General features: G+C 54.5%; 6 protein-coding genes across 6 annotated transcripts; 4 read left to right on the forward strand and 2 right to left on the reverse strand.

Annotated features, from left to right (window-relative positions):
* Positions 1-406: 406 nt before the first annotated feature.
* rpt4 (proteasome regulatory particle base subunit RPT4) lies at positions 407-2042 on the reverse strand. The gene is made up of 4 exons (XM_024845826.1): positions 1688-2042; positions 1155-1541; positions 639-1095; positions 407-573 (listed from the first exon to the last, which is right to left on the reverse strand). Exons 1-4 carry the CDS (start codon positions 1902-1904, stop codon positions 453-455), a joined length of 1182 nt encoding a protein of 393 aa, XP_024702258.1. The 5' UTR covers positions 1905-2042; the 3' UTR covers positions 407-452.
* Positions 2043-3111: 1069 nt separating this feature from the next.
* Positions 3112-5062, forward strand: aspf22 (enolase acuN). Its single transcript, XM_024849654.1, has 5 exons — positions 3112-3255; positions 3380-3436; positions 3514-3853; positions 3938-4378; positions 4441-5062. Exons 1-5 carry the CDS (start codon positions 3132-3134, stop codon positions 4793-4795), a joined length of 1317 nt encoding a protein of 438 aa, XP_024702259.1. The 5' UTR covers positions 3112-3131; the 3' UTR covers positions 4796-5062.
* Positions 5063-5273: 211 nt separating this feature from the next.
* On the forward strand, positions 5274-6686 carry P170DRAFT_438663 (eukaryotic translation initiation factor 3 subunit J). Its single transcript, XM_024849655.1, has 3 exons — positions 5274-5416; positions 5518-5591; positions 5773-6686. The coding sequence occupies exons 1-3, from the start codon at positions 5398-5400 to the stop codon at positions 6469-6471; spliced, it is 792 nt and encodes a 263-aa protein (XP_024702260.1). The 5' UTR covers positions 5274-5397; the 3' UTR covers positions 6472-6686.
* A 326-nt stretch (positions 6687-7012) lies between these two features.
* On the reverse strand, positions 7013-8687 carry P170DRAFT_438667 (14-3-3 adaptor artA-like protein). The gene is made up of 8 exons (XM_024849656.1): positions 8558-8687; positions 8413-8420; positions 8303-8349; positions 8215-8234; positions 8137-8148; positions 7776-8050; positions 7623-7710; positions 7013-7556 (listed from the first exon to the last, which is right to left on the reverse strand). The coding sequence occupies exons 1-8, from the start codon at positions 8567-8569 to the stop codon at positions 7200-7202; spliced, it is 819 nt and encodes a 272-aa protein (XP_024702261.1). The 5' UTR covers positions 8570-8687; the 3' UTR covers positions 7013-7199.
* Positions 8688-9853: 1166 nt separating this feature from the next.
* Positions 9854-13604, forward strand: P170DRAFT_412396 (calcium-transporting ATPase). The gene is made up of 5 exons (XM_024846929.1): positions 9854-10228; positions 10306-10463; positions 10538-12853; positions 12913-13235; positions 13310-13604. The coding sequence occupies exons 1-5, from the start codon at positions 10111-10113 to the stop codon at positions 13410-13412; spliced, it is 3018 nt and encodes a 1005-aa protein (XP_024702262.1). The 5' UTR covers positions 9854-10110; the 3' UTR covers positions 13413-13604.
* Positions 13605-14199: 595 nt separating this feature from the next.
* P170DRAFT_229049 (putative l-fucose permease) lies at positions 14200-16325 on the forward strand. Its single transcript, XM_024842889.1, has 6 exons — positions 14200-14600; positions 14680-14780; positions 14847-15064; positions 15114-15458; positions 15550-15780; positions 15849-16325. The coding sequence occupies exons 1-6, from the start codon at positions 14466-14468 to the stop codon at positions 16238-16240; spliced, it is 1422 nt and encodes a 473-aa protein (XP_024702263.1). The 5' UTR covers positions 14200-14465; the 3' UTR covers positions 16241-16325.
* The last annotated feature ends 485 nt before the right edge of the window (positions 16326-16810 follow it).

Genomic DNA, 16810 nt, shown 5'->3' on the forward strand with positions numbered 1-16810 from the left:
CGCAGTGCAAGCGGCGCTCAGAAGGCCGATCTCAGGGAGGCATATATACCGGCGCAGCAATGCACTAAGCTCTGGCTAGTCGGAAATCCGTACAGTCGAGCGAGCAGGAGTGGCCACCTGTTGCGGTTTGGCGCCCCGACCCATTGGTGGAGAATGCCGGGGAAAGACTTGGCGAGGGCCATATCGCAGGTCCAGCAGTGACTTTCTGGATTTCCCTGCTCGTAAGGAAACGAGCGAGGTTGAATGGTCTGACTTTGCGAACAGGATAAGCTTCCCGGGATTGAACCAGGGGGGGGCACATGGTCTTGCTGGGGTTCGAAGTCCCGGGCGCGTAACAAAGAACGAACCCGCCCGGCGATAGTTCGATGTTTACGAGGTCTACGACTACACCAAAGAACTCGTTGAGGGCTCCTCTAAACACATGGCTAATATTTGAATCGATCATCCTGCAGTTACAGTTTCTGGTACTCCAGCTTGCCTTCCAGCTTCTTCGACTCCGCCACCTTACGGACCGCCCGGTTGAAGTCGTCCTGGTTGATGGCATCCCGGTAGTCCTTGATCGTAAATAGACCCCTGCGTTGGCAATGTCAGCAAAGAACCGGAACTCCCGATCCGTGGAAGAAGGCCGGGGCACATACGCTTCCGTCACCACGTTGCGAAGATCCGCTCCGTTGAGTCCGTCGCTCATCTTCACCACGCTCTCGAAATCAATGTCACCATCCAACTGGACCGTACTGGTGTGGATCTTGAGAATCTCCAGACGGCCGACCTCGTTGGGCAGAGGAATCTCGATCTTTCGGTCCAAACGACCGGCTCGTAGCAGGGCCGGGTCAAGGGTATCGGGTCGGTTCGTGGCCATGATGATCTTGGTCTTTCCGAGGTAGTCGAATCCGTCGAGCTGGTTGAGAAGCTCCATCAACGTCCGCTGGATTTCTCGATCGGCGGAGGTACCCTCGGAGAATCGTCGGCCACCAATGGCGTCGATTTCGTCCATGAAGATGATACAAGGCTCATGTTCCTTGGCGTAGCCGAACATCTCTCGAATTAACCGTGCCGATTCACCAATGTACTTGTCAACGATAGCGGAGGAAACCACTAGCGGCGCGTCAGCATTCCCCAACTCTGCCGGTCATCGGGGTTACGGATTGGGCTACCTTTCAAGAAGTTGGTTTCAATGGAGCTGGCCACGGCTCGCGCCAGAAGCGTCTTTCCCGTACCGGGAGGACCGTAGAGTAATACACCCTTGGGCGACTTGATGCCCACTCGGTGGAAAAGTTCCGGGTTCTTCAGCGGCAGCTCAATCACCTCACGTAGCTCCCGAATCTGATCATTCAGACCACCAATGCCTGCAAAGTTGATTTGGCCGGGATCCTCCAAAGACATGTTGTACACCAAGGGGTCGACCTCCCGAGGGAGCATCCGCATAATAGTCAGGGTGGTCATATCCAGGGCCACACGGGTACCCTGTTTCAACTTCGCTCTATCGACCTTGGAGCGGCAACCGACAACATATCGGGGACCGGACGATGCCTTAACAATGACTGATCGGGGTCAGCGTTCGGATGACGTAAATCGATTCGTCTCTTCACCAGGCGAAGGGAATCCCATCCAGGCGGGAGCGGACAGGCATCAGACAGACAAAGGGAAGACGCGGACAAGAACTTGAAGGGGGCATCGATAGACTTACATCGCTCTTCGTCCAGCTGCTTCAATACTTCACCGATGATCTGGCCTACACTTTGCAGGGCCTTGATGTTCTCCTCGGAGATATCAAACTCCCTCTGCAGGTCCTTGATTCCCATGCGAAGTGACTTCAGTTTCGCCTCCCATTCCCGCAGCTCCAGAAGGCTCTTTTTGTAATCTTCGAGGGCCTGCTCCCTCTCGGGGTCACCGGCACCGTTCATAGCGACAAAGGGCTCGTGGGGTCGGTTAGGCAGACGTAGGATGGGTTTGCGGATGAAAAAGAATGGATGACGATGGCCAGGTCCACACGGGGGAGGGGGAGCAATAGAAGTGGCCGAGGGATTCGATGGGAAGGCGACTTGGATGGGGGTATCTGAACTCCGTCACAGGCGGCCAGCTCGGCGAGCTGTCGAGCTTACGGGAGCCGCCCAGCGCGACGGGTCACGTGGAAACTGCTGCCTCGGTTCTCAGGCCACAAAGAACGATGGGCGCGATATATTTTATCCGGCAGCCGACGAGGCAGCAAGGTGTCGACGGGCATTTTCGTCATTACGCAACGGGAAGATGGAAGCTTCTGGCATTCAACCAGTACCTATAGAGTATATTGTATACATCCGGATAGGATGAGAGAAGTATACGGCAGGACCGATAGAATCCGTAGAACTATAGGACCCGTAGTACCTATACCTCCGTAGTATAGGACCTCCTGCCCCATCCCCATCTACCTACCTAGGTAGATACCAAGATATCCAACGCAGGAAACGAGGTACCCGCCTTACCCCGAGGGAGTCCGGGAGATCTCGCGTCCGGCGAGACCTTCAGCAGGAAAGAGCGAGGGGCAGCCCCACCATCGCCGTCCAGCCTCATACAAGAACCGCCCGTCTGCTGCGCTGCTCTGCTTTTCCTCCTCTGCTTTCTTTTCTTATCCCCGTCCATTCCACCCGGTGAGTTTGTTTGAGTCCCATGTTTCTCCCTTCCCCTGGCAAGACTCCCATCCCGCATGCCACCCTACCCCGCTTACCCCCCTCTGGCCGATGTGCCAGAGAAGTAAGTGCATCATGGAGAAGGTCAATGTTTCCTGCACCGCATACTCTGCTCCAGATGCTTCCCATTGCGTGCCTTCCAACTGGTCACCGCCTCGTGTTGCCCCTCCTCTCCTCAGCTCCGGTCAATTGACTGATCGAAGCTCTCCACCACCTCGTCCGCGGTGATCTCCTCGTCATCGAATCATCCGGCTCTCTCTTTTCGGGTCGTCGGTGAACACCCTCCCCCCCTCCCGCTGCTAGTCTCCTCCCAACAGCCATCCAGAGCGCAGTTGTTTTTTTCCCCCTGTCCTTTTCCTCCTTCTATTTATTGATTGTCCCTCTCGCTTTTTCTTCCCCCCCTTCTCTTCTCGAAACCTTTCCTGATCTCCAAGTTCAGTGGACTGATCAACCTAGACACTCAAAATGCCTATCTCCAAGATCCACGCCCGCTCTGTCTACGACTCCCGTGGCAACCCCACCGTTGAGGTGGACGTTGTCACCGAGACTGGCTTGCACCGTGCCATCGTTCCCTCCGGAGCTTCCACTGGTCGGTACCTCCTTCACCACAGCATCCAACGGGGAGTGAGAGGGCGAGACTCGAGGGAGCTCGGCCCTCTGGTCGAATTTCCCCAGACCTAAACGCTACAAATACTGACAGTGCGTGACTGCAGGCCAGCACGAGGCCCACGAGCTCCGTGATGGTGACAAGACCCAATGGGGTGGAAAGGGTATGTTGACACTACATCCTCCGAGCAGCGATGCCTGCCATTGCGATTGGAGTCTAATATGACCGGCGGTTAAACAGGTGTGCTCAAGGCCGTCAAGAACGTTAACGAGACCATCGGCCCCGCTCTCATCAAGGAGAACCTCGACGTGAAGGACCAGTCCAAGGTCGATGAGTTCCTCAACAAGCTTGACGGAACCACCAACAAGGCCAACCTCGGTGCCAACGCCATCCTCGGTGTCAGCTTGGCCATCGCTAAGGCCGGTGCTGCCGAGAAGGGTGTTCCCCTCTACGCTCACATCTCCGACCTGGCCGGTACCAAGAAGCCTTACGTCCTCCCCGTCCCCTTCCAGAACGTCCTGAACGGTGGATCCCACGCCGGTGGCCGTCTGGCCTTCCAGGAGTTCATGATTGTCCCCGAGTAAGTGCCACGCTCGGTCCTTCTTCGCTCTCGCCTCTCGCGGTCTTGACCGTGGTCAATTTATCATACTGACTCCGTTTCCAGCAACGCTCCCTCTTTCTCCGAGGGTCTCCGCCAGGGTGCCGAGGTCTACCAGAAGCTCAAGGCTCTGGCCAAGAAGAAGTATGGACAGTCTGCCGGTAACGTCGGTGACGAGGGTGGTGTTGCTCCCGATATCCAGACCGCCGAGGAGGCTCTCGACCTGATCACCGAGGCCATTGACCAGGCCGGCTACACCGGCAAGATCAACATCGCTATGGATGTTGCCTCGAGCGAGTTCTACAAGACCGACGCCAAGAAGTACGACCTCGACTTCAAGAACCCCGAAAGCGACCCCACCAAGTGGCTCACCTACGAGCAGCTGGCCGACCTGTACAAGTCGCTGGCTAGCAAGTACCCCATCGTCAGCATTGAGGACCCCTTCGCTGAGGACGACTGGGAGGCCTGGAGCTACTTCTACAAGACCTCTGACTTCCAGATTGTTGGGTATGTTGACTCGACCTCTTTTACCCGGGAGGAGTGACGCCGACGCTAACCGGACTCCACAGTGATGACCTGACTGTCACCAACCCCCAGCGTATCAAGAAGGCCATCGAGCTGAAGTCTTGCAACGCCCTCCTGCTCAAGGTCAACCAGATCGGTACTCTCACCGAGTCCATCCAGGCCGCCAAGGACTCCTACGCCGACAACTGGGGCGTCATGGTGTCCCACCGCTCCGGCGAGACCGAGGACGTCACCATCGCCGACATTGCCGTGGGTCTGCGCTCCGGCCAGATCAAGACCGGTGCTCCTGCCCGTTCTGAGCGTTTGGCCAAGCTCAACCAGATCCTCCGTATTGAGGAGGAGCTGGGCGAGAACGCCGTCTACGCTGGCCAGAAGTTCCGCTCCGCCGTCAACTTGTAAATGTAGCCACGGATCCAGCGGGACGCGCCCTTTCTTTCACCCCGGTACCAACCGTGTGCAATTGCTCCCGGGTTGTTTCATACTTCACACAATTTTGACTGCTTGGCAGCTTCGTTGGGTTGGAACAAGCTGCAAAAGTACTTCCATCGCAGATGACTATTTGATCAAGATTTATGATGACGAATTGACCAGCCAGCTCTACCGGCTATATAATGAAAAAAAAAAGAAGAGATTGCAGTTCAAACCACGTTGGTTGTGCGCCTACGGAGTAGGAGTTGTAGACATGGTAGACTTAGACTTGGTAGACTTGGACTGTGGCGCCGCCGCGTCGTGCCGTGTCGACGGCGGGACTGAAATATCGGGCATCAACCCGTGCCGACGGGCACGTGACCTGCCCCACCACCCGATCGGGTCGAGTCAACTTGGGTCGTTCGCGATGGCCTCGTTCCTTTTCCCTCCGATCGAAATTTGCCTGCGCCTGCGCTTTCGTCCACGACTGTTCCCTAGGGACTGCCGGTGCATCTCTGTCTTTTCCGTCCTCCCACCCAAGACCCCGAGTGGAACTCTGTCGTTTTCGTGACTTTTTGATATTTCTATCCACCATGGCTCCTTCGAAGTGGGGTAAGTTCTCTGACCTGGCTTTGATCTTCTTTGTTCGAGACTTGAGGATACTGTGCTTGGTGGAGAAAGGATGGTTCGCTAACGGGTCGATTTATTTTCAGACGAAGAGGAAGAGAGCGCTTCTCCTCCTCCTGTGGCCCCCCGCCGCAAGTTCGATGATGAAGAAGAGGACGATGTGCGTGTTTTGAGCCCCCTCACCCCTCCCCTTTTCTTTTCCTTTTCCTTTTCGTCTTTCCTTGATTCGCTTCATTCCACCGTCTCTCCCCAAATCCTTCGCATTGATCAGATCTTGTGTGATCATCCCGCATACATCTAAAGACGAAACGTTACTGATCGATTCTGTCAATCCGGATTAGGTCCTCGACTCCTGGGACGCCGCCGAAGATTCCGAAGTAGAGCGGGAGAAGGAGGCCAAGGCGAAGGAGGCCAAGGCCAAGGCCGACGCTGAGGCGGCCGCAAAGAAGAAAAGCAAGGCGCAGCGCATACAGGAGCACAAGGACACCCGGCGACAGGAGGCGGACGAGGCCGAGGACTCCGACAGTGAGGAGGACGAGGCCGACAAACGCGCTCGTCTGCGCCGCACCGAGAAGGATGCGGATCTCAAGCACGCCGAGGACCTCTTCGGCGACATCGATCTGAACCGCAACCGCGGCGCCCCCAAGGCTGTGGTCATCAGCGACTCGGCCGACCCCACGCAGGCCGTCGACCTGTCGGCCATGCCGCTCTTCAAGCCCACCACCAAGGACCAGTTCACCCGGTTGACGACCACGCTGGCCCCACTGCTCACGCCGCAGTCGAAGAAGCCCCATTATGCGCTGTGGGCCCAGGACTTCGCTAAGCAGCTGGTCAAGGATCTGCCCAGCGGCGACATCAAGAAGATCGCCAGTTCCCTGACCACCCTGAGCAACGAGAAAATGAAGGAGGAGCGTGCGGCCGACAAGGGTAACAAGAAGAGCAAGGCGGCCAAGACCAAGGTCTCGCTGGTGACCTCGAGAGATAACAAGATTGATTCGTCCTACGATGATGATGGATTGGGCGACGACGATTTCATGTGAATGACTTGAATTATATTGAAATTTACGTTTTTATTTCTCCTTTTCTTCAAATGCCCTCCTCATCCTTCGTCTCTAGTTGGCAGTGATATATTGAATTTGCCAACTTCGTCGATCCGCTGCGTTGTATATGCATCGGTAAACAGTCATGCCCTTTGCCCTCCTCTTCTTTAAGTCATCTTGATACAATAGAATCGGCGTTGTCGCTGCATGTTACCAATTACCTTATTGATCATCTAAGACTCAGATGTCCGTAGACGATTTCCGATCCAAATCCTGTGTTTAGGATAATTATCCCTTATTAGATGACCTAGTATTGGTGAACACCTAAGTACGGGCTACTAGAATTCCATCGCGTATGCCAGGGAATGGACGTGTGAGGAACCCCAAAAGGCGCGGGAAGAGATGGAAAAAAAGCAGAAAAAAAAAAAAAAAAAAAAAAAGTGGAATAACACATTGTATCTGGCTCTGGGGTGGGAATAGAGACACTAAAAGAGAGATAAATTCCACTCGGCCCCCTTTTCACCCTCCAAATAGCATCAAACTCCGCCGGCCGACCCACACGATTGCGAACAAGTGGAAGTTAAAAGGTGCCAGTCCAATCCAGTCACGCAGCTAAATGAGGCCTTCATAAAACTCTTCCAGGGGGGAGAATTCGAACGTCCAAAGAGACACGCCGAGCGCACAACGCATATTTTAATACAACAAAGAAAACAGTCCGTCCCGGAGCTCTAAGACTCGGCGGCGGGTGCAGGCTTGGTCTCCTCACCCTTGTCCTCAGCGGCCGGCGCGGATTCCTCCTCGGGCTTGTCCTCCTTGGAAGCACCTTCGGCCTCGTTTCCATCGGAAGAGGTCCACAGGGTCAAGTTGTCACGCAGCAACTGCATGATCAAGGTGCTGTCACGGTAGCTTTCCTCCGACAGCGAGTCGAGCTCCGCAATAGCGTCATCGAAGGCCTGCTTGGCAAGGTGGCACGCACGATCGGGGGAGTTCAGAATCTCGTAGTAGAAAACGGAGAAGTTCAAGGCAAGACCCAAGCGGATGGGGTGGGTGGGAGTCAGGTCGGTCTGAGCGACATCGGTGGCGTTCTAAATCGGGGTGTGAGAACAGGGTCGACCACGACTTGCATGGAGGCGGTTCTGGACCACACATACCTTGTAGGCCTCGTGGGCGGCAGTAGCAGCGACCTTGCGCTTGTTGCCCGAGGCAAACTCAGCGAGGTAACGGTGGTAGTCACCCTTCCTATTCATCGCATGCTCGTCAGTCACCGCGTACCCGGCACGCGTCGGGACCAGAATCACGCTTACATCTTGTAGTAGAAGACCTTGGACTCGCCAGTCTCGGCCTTGGGGATGAGAGAGTCGTCCAACACATCGAGGACATCCTGGCAGACTCTCTCTAGCTCGTTCTCGATCTTCTGGCGGTAATCACGGATGATGGTGACATGCTGTTCAGAACCCTTGGACTCCTCCTTCTGTTCAATGGAGGAGATGATACGCCAGGAGGCACGGCGGGTACCAACGACGTTCTTGTAGGCAACGGAGAGAAGGTTACGCTCATCCACGGTAAGCTCGCCTCCAATCTGATGCGGGGTCAGTCATCATGAAGGAGGAATAGGAGTGCGGGGAAGCAGGGTCAAAAAAGAGGCATGACGAAGGGGATGCATACGTTGGCAACTTCCTGGGAAGAGAGTTAGCAATCGCGTCCTGAGTGATCACTGGTAGATGGGTAGAGGTGGCTCCTTACCTTCATATAGGTGACCATCTCTGTAGACCGGAGGAATCAGCATCAGGGATACCCACGCCACGGTCGTGACGTCGAACGGAGATCTTACCATCGTAGCGCTCAGCCTGCTCACAGAGCCGGGCGAGGAAAGTCTTGCTGAAAGCGGGGAGAAGGACATGTCAGTGGTCTGCGATCGGCCAGGACGAGCTGGACCCTTACCTCTCACGCTGCCCGAGATGTTAGTTGGATTCACATGGATCGCATCAGAATAGGATAGGAAAAGCCAGCGGGTGGTCGCCGGGTGGATGCATGCATCAAGAACACCGCAACCGAGACCCAGAGGAGGTCGAGAGGGGCGACATACCTCAGAAGTCATGGTGGAGGAATGGATTAGAGGTGACGGGGTTTCCAAGAAGGGGTTAGGTAGTTGGAAGTCGAAGCAGGGGGTGGGGAGAGATAAGATGGAGTTGGAAATGAGAAAGAGGGAGCAAGAGGGAGATTGGAAGACAGGCACAGAGAGGAGGCAAGAAGAAACACAAAACAAAGCTGATGAATTCACGAGAGATTCGGCGGATGCGATCCTCACAGCAACGAGAGATGAACCGGTGAGGTGACGGCCAGCAGGCTGACTCTTGAGTAGTCAGCTTTAGCGAGGCGGCGGGTTGTTTGTCCTGTTTGCCCGCCGTCGCTGCCTGGGGCAGCCACGGAGCGGTGTGTCTTTCTTCCAGTCCTCCGGGGGCTTATTTATTGTACGGGTCGATCTCCTTCGCTGCTTTGGGGCGGCGCCGCCAGACCGATTCTTCAGCCACGCAATTCTCTTCCATGCGCGCTCGGCTGTTATGGCAGCCCATCCGCCGTACATCAGACTCACGAGGCATCCACGGAAAGTGATGGTGGGAGCCAGAACGATGGATGTACTCCGTATAGTTGGGTTGGATAGTTGGAGGTGACAGAACTACCCAGACATTATGTCATTGGGAATCCGGTGGCCAGGAGGGACGCCCTCGTTTCCGACCGTGTAGGTGCTAGGCGGGTATGGAGTAGGGCTCTAAGATAAGTTGGAGCGAATCAAAACAGACGCGGAGTCTCGCCTACAGCCCTACCTCGATTCAAGAAACATGGTTCTGCTGTTTGGGATGGGTCTGCGAGACAAGGCATCACCGTTTCTTGGTGGAGAGCGGTATCCCCATGTACGGGCATGTAATAATGAACGGAGGCTGAGAACTCCCTCCTTCAGAGCCACGCTACTGCGTAGAACTCGAAAATACCGATCTGGATCGCAAAGGGTCCGCTGGATCTCTGCCAACCGGACCAAACCAGTGAACACCGCTGCGACGGGCGTCCGGAGGCATTTCTGGCGGACAGGAACGTCCAGGTCAGGGACCAGAGCCCATCCATGGAACGCGTACCGTACGGTTCAGCCCTGCCGTTTGATTACCGGCAGAGAACACGTTGAGTGCCTGAGGACTCTCCGTGGGTTACTTCGTCGTCGTCGAACTCTGCCGGTCAGTGTTGCTGCTTGAGCTTGACCGACTGCCGTGGAGGAAGAGAATTCTACAATCCATTGAGGTGGATTTTTTTTTTTTTTTTTTTTGGTCGGGTATATGAACCCGGACCGCTTCTCTTCTAGCCACTTCTCCGGACTACCTACTAGTTACTACTTCGCCTTCCAGCGTCCGGCCACTTGGCGTTCATGTCCTTGTCTGGGTATCTCCGGACCGCCCTCCCCCATACTTTCCTTCGCTTTCTTTCCCTTTTCCTTTTCCCTCTTTCTTTCTCCCCCTCTCCCTCCTTCTCTCTCTTTCTTTCTCGACCTCTCTTCCATCCCCTCCCTTCCCTCTTTCTTTTCTTCTTTCTTTTCCTTTTGGTGTTTGCTCCTTCCATTCTCGCCACCCTTCTCTCATTGTCGTGGCGGTCATGGAGCAATCTTACCTGTCCTCCCCAGCGGAGGTGCTGGGGCATTTCGATGTCTCACAGCACGCTGGTCTATCGCAGGATCAGGTCTCGAAGGCGAGGCAGAAATATGGCCCGAATGGTTAGTCGTCTAGTTAACGCCTATCTCCCCCTTCAAATCATAGTCCACACGCTGACTTTCATGCCGCGGTGGTTTAGCGCTTGCGGAAGAGCCCCCGACTCCTCTGTGGGAGCTGGTGCTGGAACAATTCAAAGATCAAATGGTTCTCATTCTTTTGGGCTCCGCCGCGGTGTCTTTTGTCCTGGCCCTCTTTGAAGAGGAGGGCGATTGGACTGCGTTCGTTGACCCTGCCGTGGTATGTCTTCCGACCCGAGCCCTCTCTCCTGTTTTGCGCGTTTCGAAGCGGCTGACCGTGTGCGACAATGGCAGATCTTGACCATCTTAATCCTCAATTCGATCGTTGGTGTGACCCAGGAGAGCAGTGCTGAAAAAGCCATTGCCGCTCTGCAACAATACTCTGCAAACGAAGCTACGGTGGTTCGCGATGGCAAGACCCAGCGTGTCAAGGCGGAAGACTTGGTTCCCGGCGACGTAGTCCACGTCGCCGTTGGAGATCGTGTGCCCGCCGACTGCCGTCTGATTGCTATTCACAGCAACAGTTTCCGAGTCGACCAGGCCATCCTGACCGGCGAGAGTGAGAGTGTTGCCAAAGACACCCGACTGGTTTCCGACAAACAGGCTGTCAAGCAAGACCAAATCAACATGCTCTTCTCGGGCACTACGGTGGTCAATGGACACGCAACGGCTCTGGTCGTCTTGACCGGAGGATCGACCGCCATTGGTGATATCCATGAGAGCATTACGTCCCAGATCTCGGAACCGACCCCACTCAAGCAGAAGCTCAACGACTTTGGCGACATGCTCGCCAAGGTGATCACGGTCATCTGTGTCTTGGTCTGGGTGATTAACATCGAACATTTCAACGACCCATCCCACGGCGGTTGGACCAAAGGAGCGATCTACTATCTCAAGATCGCTGTCTCGCTGGGTGTTGCGGCCATTCCGGAAGGCCTAGCCGTGGTCATCACTACTTGTCTCGCTCTCGGCACCCGCAAAATGGCCCAAAAGAATGCCGTGGTCCGATCTCTTCCCTCCGTGGAAACCCTCGGTAGCTGCAGTGTGATTTGCTCCGACAAGACGGGCACTCTTACCACCAACCAGATGAGCGCGGAGAAGATGGTCTATCTGAACAAGTCTGGTAGCGGCGTGGAAGAAATCGACGTCGAAGGTACCACTTTCGCTCCTGAGGGCAAACTCTCGCACAATGGCAACCCTCTGCAAAACCTGGCGGTCTCCTCGTCGACGGTGAGACAGATGGCGGAGGTCATGGCCCGCTGTAACAGTGCGACTCTCGCTCATGATGCCAAGAGTGGCGTGTTCTCGTGTATTGGCGAACCCACTGAAGGCGCTTTGCGGGCCTTGGTTGAGAAGGTTGGAACTGATGATTCTGCTACCAACGCCAAACTGTTCGGATTGCCTACCTCCCAGAGGCTCCATGCCTCGAGTGCGTACTATGAATCCCGCCTGCCATTGAAGGCAACCTACGAGTTCTCCCGCGATCGCAAGAGTATGTCCGTTCTCATCGGCACCGATAAGCAGCAAAGGCTCCTGGTCAAGGGTGCCCCCGAGTCCATCCTCGAGCGTTGTTCTCATGTGGTTGTGGGACCTGACGGACCTCGTGTGCCTATCTCCAAGGACCATCTCAAGCTGCTCTCCGAAGAAATTGTGGAATATGGAAACCGTGGTCTCCGCGTGATGGCCCTGGCCAATGTTGACGATCTGCCGGCCAACCCGCTCCTCCAGAAGGCTCAGACTTCCGAGGAATATCTTCAACTGGAACAGAACATGACTCTCGTTGGTCTCGTTGCTATGCTGGATCCTCCCCGTGTGGAGGTGGCCGACTCGATCAAGAAGTGCCGCGAGGCAGGCATTCGGGTGATTGTCATTACCGGTGACAGCCGAAACACCGCCGAGTCCGTATGCCGTCAGATTGGCGTCTTTGCCGAGAATGAGGATCTCACTGGAAAGAGCTACACGGGTAGAGAGTTTGACGGTCTGTCTGAAAGTGAAAAACTCGAAGCTGTCAAACGGGCATCCTTGTTCTCGCGCACCGAGCCCAGTCACAAGTCGAGACTCGTCGACATCCTTCAGTCGCTGGGCCACGTGGTTGCGATGACTGGCGACGGTGTCAACGATGCTCCTGCCTTGAAGAAATCGGACATTGGCGTTGCTATGGGCACGGGTACCGACGTGGCTAAGCTCGCCGCTGATATGGTTCTGGCCGATGACAACTTTGCTACCATCACCGTCGCCGTCGAGGAGGGACGCTCGATTTACAGCAACACCCAGCAGTTTATCCGTTACCTTATTTCGTCCAACATCGGTGAGGTGGTGTCTATCTTCTTGACTGCTGCCTTGGGCATGCCGGAAGCGTTGGTCCCTGTTCAGCTCCTCTGGGTCAATCTAGTCACCGATGGTCTTCCCGCCACGGCGCTCTCGTTCAATCCCCCGGACCATGATGTGATGCGACGACCTCCTCGCAAGCGCGACGAGCCCCTGGTTGGCGGTTGGTTGCTGTTCCGATACATGGTCATCGGCACTTACGTCGGTGCCGCTACGGTCTTTGGCTACGTGTGGTGGTTCCTGTACAACCCGGAGGGACCCCAAATCACTTTCTCGCAGCTGGTATGTCTCCACATTCGCCCGTTCCAGATCGTCGTTCGTCTTACTGATATCCTCCGTAGTCTCATTTCCACAACTGCTCGGCCCAGTTCCCTGAAATTGGCTGCGAGATGTTCTCGAACGAGATGTCCCGCTCTGCCTCGACCGTGTCGCTGTCAATTCTGGTGGTGATCGAGATGCTGAATGCTATGAACGCGCTCTCGTCCAGCGAGTCCCTTCTGACCTTTGCTCTCTGGAACAACTTGATGCTGGTTTATGCCATTATCCTTTCGATGGCTCTGCACTTTGCAATCCTGTACGTTCCGTTCTTGCAGGGACTGTTCGCGATCCTCCCGTTGGATTGGATCGAGTGGAAGGCCGTGCTAGCCATTAGCGCACCCGTGATGTAAGTTGACCCAGGCTCTACCTGTCCTTGCCCGCTGGGGCCCCTACCGACTCTTGACACTAACGAGTTGCCAGAATCATCGACGAGGCACTCAAATTGGTGGAGCGCCGTCTGTATAAAGTCCCCGCGAAGGCTATTGGGCACCAAAATGGCGCCGCCAAGCCCAAACGGGCGTAAATTTTGGTTGATGAAGAGATGATTTCGTATATCCCAATGGGGTATGTTCATGATAGATATAGACATGGGCCCGTTGGATAGTCTGCTTGTATTTTGTTCCTTTTTGCCCTTCTCCTTTGCGTGGAGCCGGCATGTATCATGTTAGATGTTCCTAGCGCCGAGAGATGAATGAAGAAAGAAGGTTTCCTCCGGTACACGTTTTGCCCTCGTAATATTCGCCCACGTCACGTTGGTCCTCGTGACCGCGCCGGGAGAGTTTCTCGCGCGTCTCCCTCGGCTTCTTCTTTCTCTCGTCACTGCTCTGCCAGATGCGCCATCCGGCACCGCCGCGCCACGGTGGAATTTAGCCGAATTGCTAGGGGCTCCTTCAGATAGCCTGGCTGGCCTTGCCATCCCCACGATCGATGCACACCCGGCATCAAGTCATGCGGGGTGACCAGCAATCCCGCCCCGAAAATCTGGGCTAAATTGCTTGGACCCATTGGACCGCCTCCGCTTAGAGTCTTGTCCTCTCGTGGCATTGGGGGATACTCGACCGCCGTGGCGTGTCACTGGTGGATTCTTCGTCGGCGATCTTTTCCCCAGAGTACATGTTTTGCGGAGGAAAGGGAAAATGAAAGTCTGGGGATGGATCCTCCCCCCTCCCTTCCTATCTCGTTTCTGGCCTAGGCGTCCTTCCCGGCCGGTTTTCATTCCAGAAATGACCCGATAGGCCCTTTGCCCAGTCGAGCGAGCTGAGGAGGAGGTGCCGTTGACTCTTGAAGTGCGTGACTTTCGTGAACCCCACAAGAATGCATCAACAGGGTTTATCATTCTACTTACCCATGGGATTATTTGCCATGCAATTGATAAATACTTAAAAAGACCGTGGTGGCGCATCCTTGTCCTTTTTTTTATGTTTTCCCCCTTCCCCGGGTGCTTTTCAACATCTGCGGCATCGTCGATCTGTGTTCCATGGTTATTAACTCTTGTTTCTGAGAGGCTTCCATCTGTCCTACCTTCATCATCAGTCGCCGCTCACCTAAAACAGATTCCCATATTACCCTCCATAGGATGGGTCTCTTGCAATTTCTGAAATCCCGTTCGGGATTTCGGGTTGACAACAGCAAAACCACCTCCGCAGCAACTCTTACTTTACGCCAAAGTTTATGGCCCTTGACCCTCGTTACCATTCTCTTCTTCCTATGGGTGAGTCCAGGAAGAGCTCTATTCTGGCCGTATCTGGCCCAAGAAAAGCCAGGCGCTAAAGAATTTATTGCACAACCAGGGATTTGCCTACGGGTTGCTGGATACCCTCAATAAACATTTCCAAGAGACGCTACACATAACTCGGGTCCGTTCCTCTGGGCTTCAAGCAGCTTATTTCGGGTACGCATTTTTATCCTCTATACCCCCCAGTCTCTAAATAGAGCATTGATGGAGCGACGTCGCTAGTGCCTACCCGCTTGCTTCCTTGGGCTATGCCAACTACCTTCTTCGGCACTTCGGCTACAAGGTCGTATTCATCTTTGGCCTGGTTCTTTACGGCATTGGAGCCCTTTGCATGTGGCCCGCGGGATTGAATCAATCGTTCGGAGGGTTTTGCGCAGCGACCTTTGTCATCGGTTCGGGATTGGGATCGCTCGAGTCTGCGGCCAACCCCTTCATTACCGGTATGTCAATACAAGAAACAGGCGCTGGCAGAGGACTTACTATGAATAGTCTGCGGACCTCCCAAGTACTCCGAGATCCGAATCAACCTTGCCCAGGCATTTAACGGCATCGGTACCTGCGTAGCCCCAGCTCTAGCATCCTACGTATTCTTCACTTCCACCGAAGATGACGTGAACGCTCTCAAGCGTGTCCAATGGGTGTACCTCGCCATTGGCATCTTCGTCTTTATTCTCGCTGCCGTTTTCTTCGTCTCGGAAATACCCGAGGTCACCGATGAAGACATGGCCTTCCAGGTCTCCGAGACGCATGTAAACGAGCAGGACAAATCATTCTGGAAGCAATATAAGTTGTTCCATGCGACATTGGCTCAGTTCACCTACACGGGTGCGCAAGGTTAGCTCGATCGTTGCTTTTATCCGTTCAGGGCAATCCATGCGTTTGATCAGTCGCAGCTGACGATTTCTATCTTCCGTTCCTCGTCCAGTTGCTATCGCCGGATACTTCATCAACTATGTCACGGAAACCTGGCCCGGCACCTCAAGCTCCACGGGCTCCAAATATCTCGCCGGGGCTCAAGGGGCCTTCGCCGTGGGTCGGTTCCTCGGAGCGATCATTATGAAATTCATCAGGCCTCGCTGGGTATTCCTGGTTTATCTTTCCTGCACCGTAGCTTTCATCGCGGCGTCCACCACGCAAGGGCGACAGAGCGGTTTAGGTATGTTGTCGTCGGTCTCGAGTCGGGGAAAGGGAAGGAAAACAGTGCACTGACTGACAATCATGAAGCGATGCTCTTTCTCACCCTCTTTTTCGAGTCCGTCTGCTTTCCCACCATCGTTGCCCTCGGCATTCGCGGCCTGGGTCGCCACTACAAGCGCGGCTCTGGCTTCATCGTCGGCGGAGTCTGCGGTGGAGCCGTCGTTCCACCGGTCCTGGGCCATGTCGCCGACATGCGCGACAGTACGGGATTTGCCATGATTGTCCCGACGATGTTCATGGTTGTTGCATGGACATATGCTGTGGCGGTCAATTTTGTTCCTTCATACAAGGAAACCGTCGATAAAGTCGGGTCGAGCAACATTGGACTAAGAGAGGGGGACGGTGTTAAAGGGCAAGATGTAGAGATTGGAGTCACGGAGGACCCAGAAAAGCCCCGAGAGATACATATTGAGAGGTGAAGTGCCCTAAGTGGCTCTTCACGGCGACGTCTACGAATGTTCCTTTTCAATAAATGTTTTTTTATGAGACAAATCACTAGGATACTTGAGATTCATGACAAGTATTCAAGTGCATGAAGATATAAACGCCGCTGGCTAAGATGTCGAAGAGAAAATGAGATAAAACACCATGCTTGTTCTATACATGCAGGACTTCAAAACTAGCAAGGATCAACAAATGCCAAATCTAATCAAACAGGTGAGCAATGCATCGATCACTGGGATATCATTGGTCGTGCCTGATCCAAGAACCAGTCTTGAAAACACTCATCTAGGGTGGGGGGAATCGACAATGAAATAAGAATTGCAGATGTTAGCAGGGTGTATCCAGAAACATGCGAGACTCAATGGCCACAAAAACATGACTTTAGCAAACATTAAACAGAATTGAGAAGGGTAGAAGAAGGAAAGGTAACGTGGAGAGGCCGGGGTGGAGGGTCAATAGGTCAATAAGATACACAGAAAGGAAAACCAGTGAAATGGAAGGATGCGCTTGATTGGGAAAGCGATGAAGCTTTTGGAAGGTGAGAG

This window comes from Aspergillus steynii (genome assembly GCF_002849105.1).
Source record: "Aspergillus steynii IBT 23096 chromosome Unknown P170scaffold_6, whole genome shotgun sequence".
In the NCBI taxonomy this organism is placed as follows: domain Eukaryota; kingdom Fungi; phylum Ascomycota; class Eurotiomycetes; order Eurotiales; family Aspergillaceae; genus Aspergillus; species Aspergillus steynii.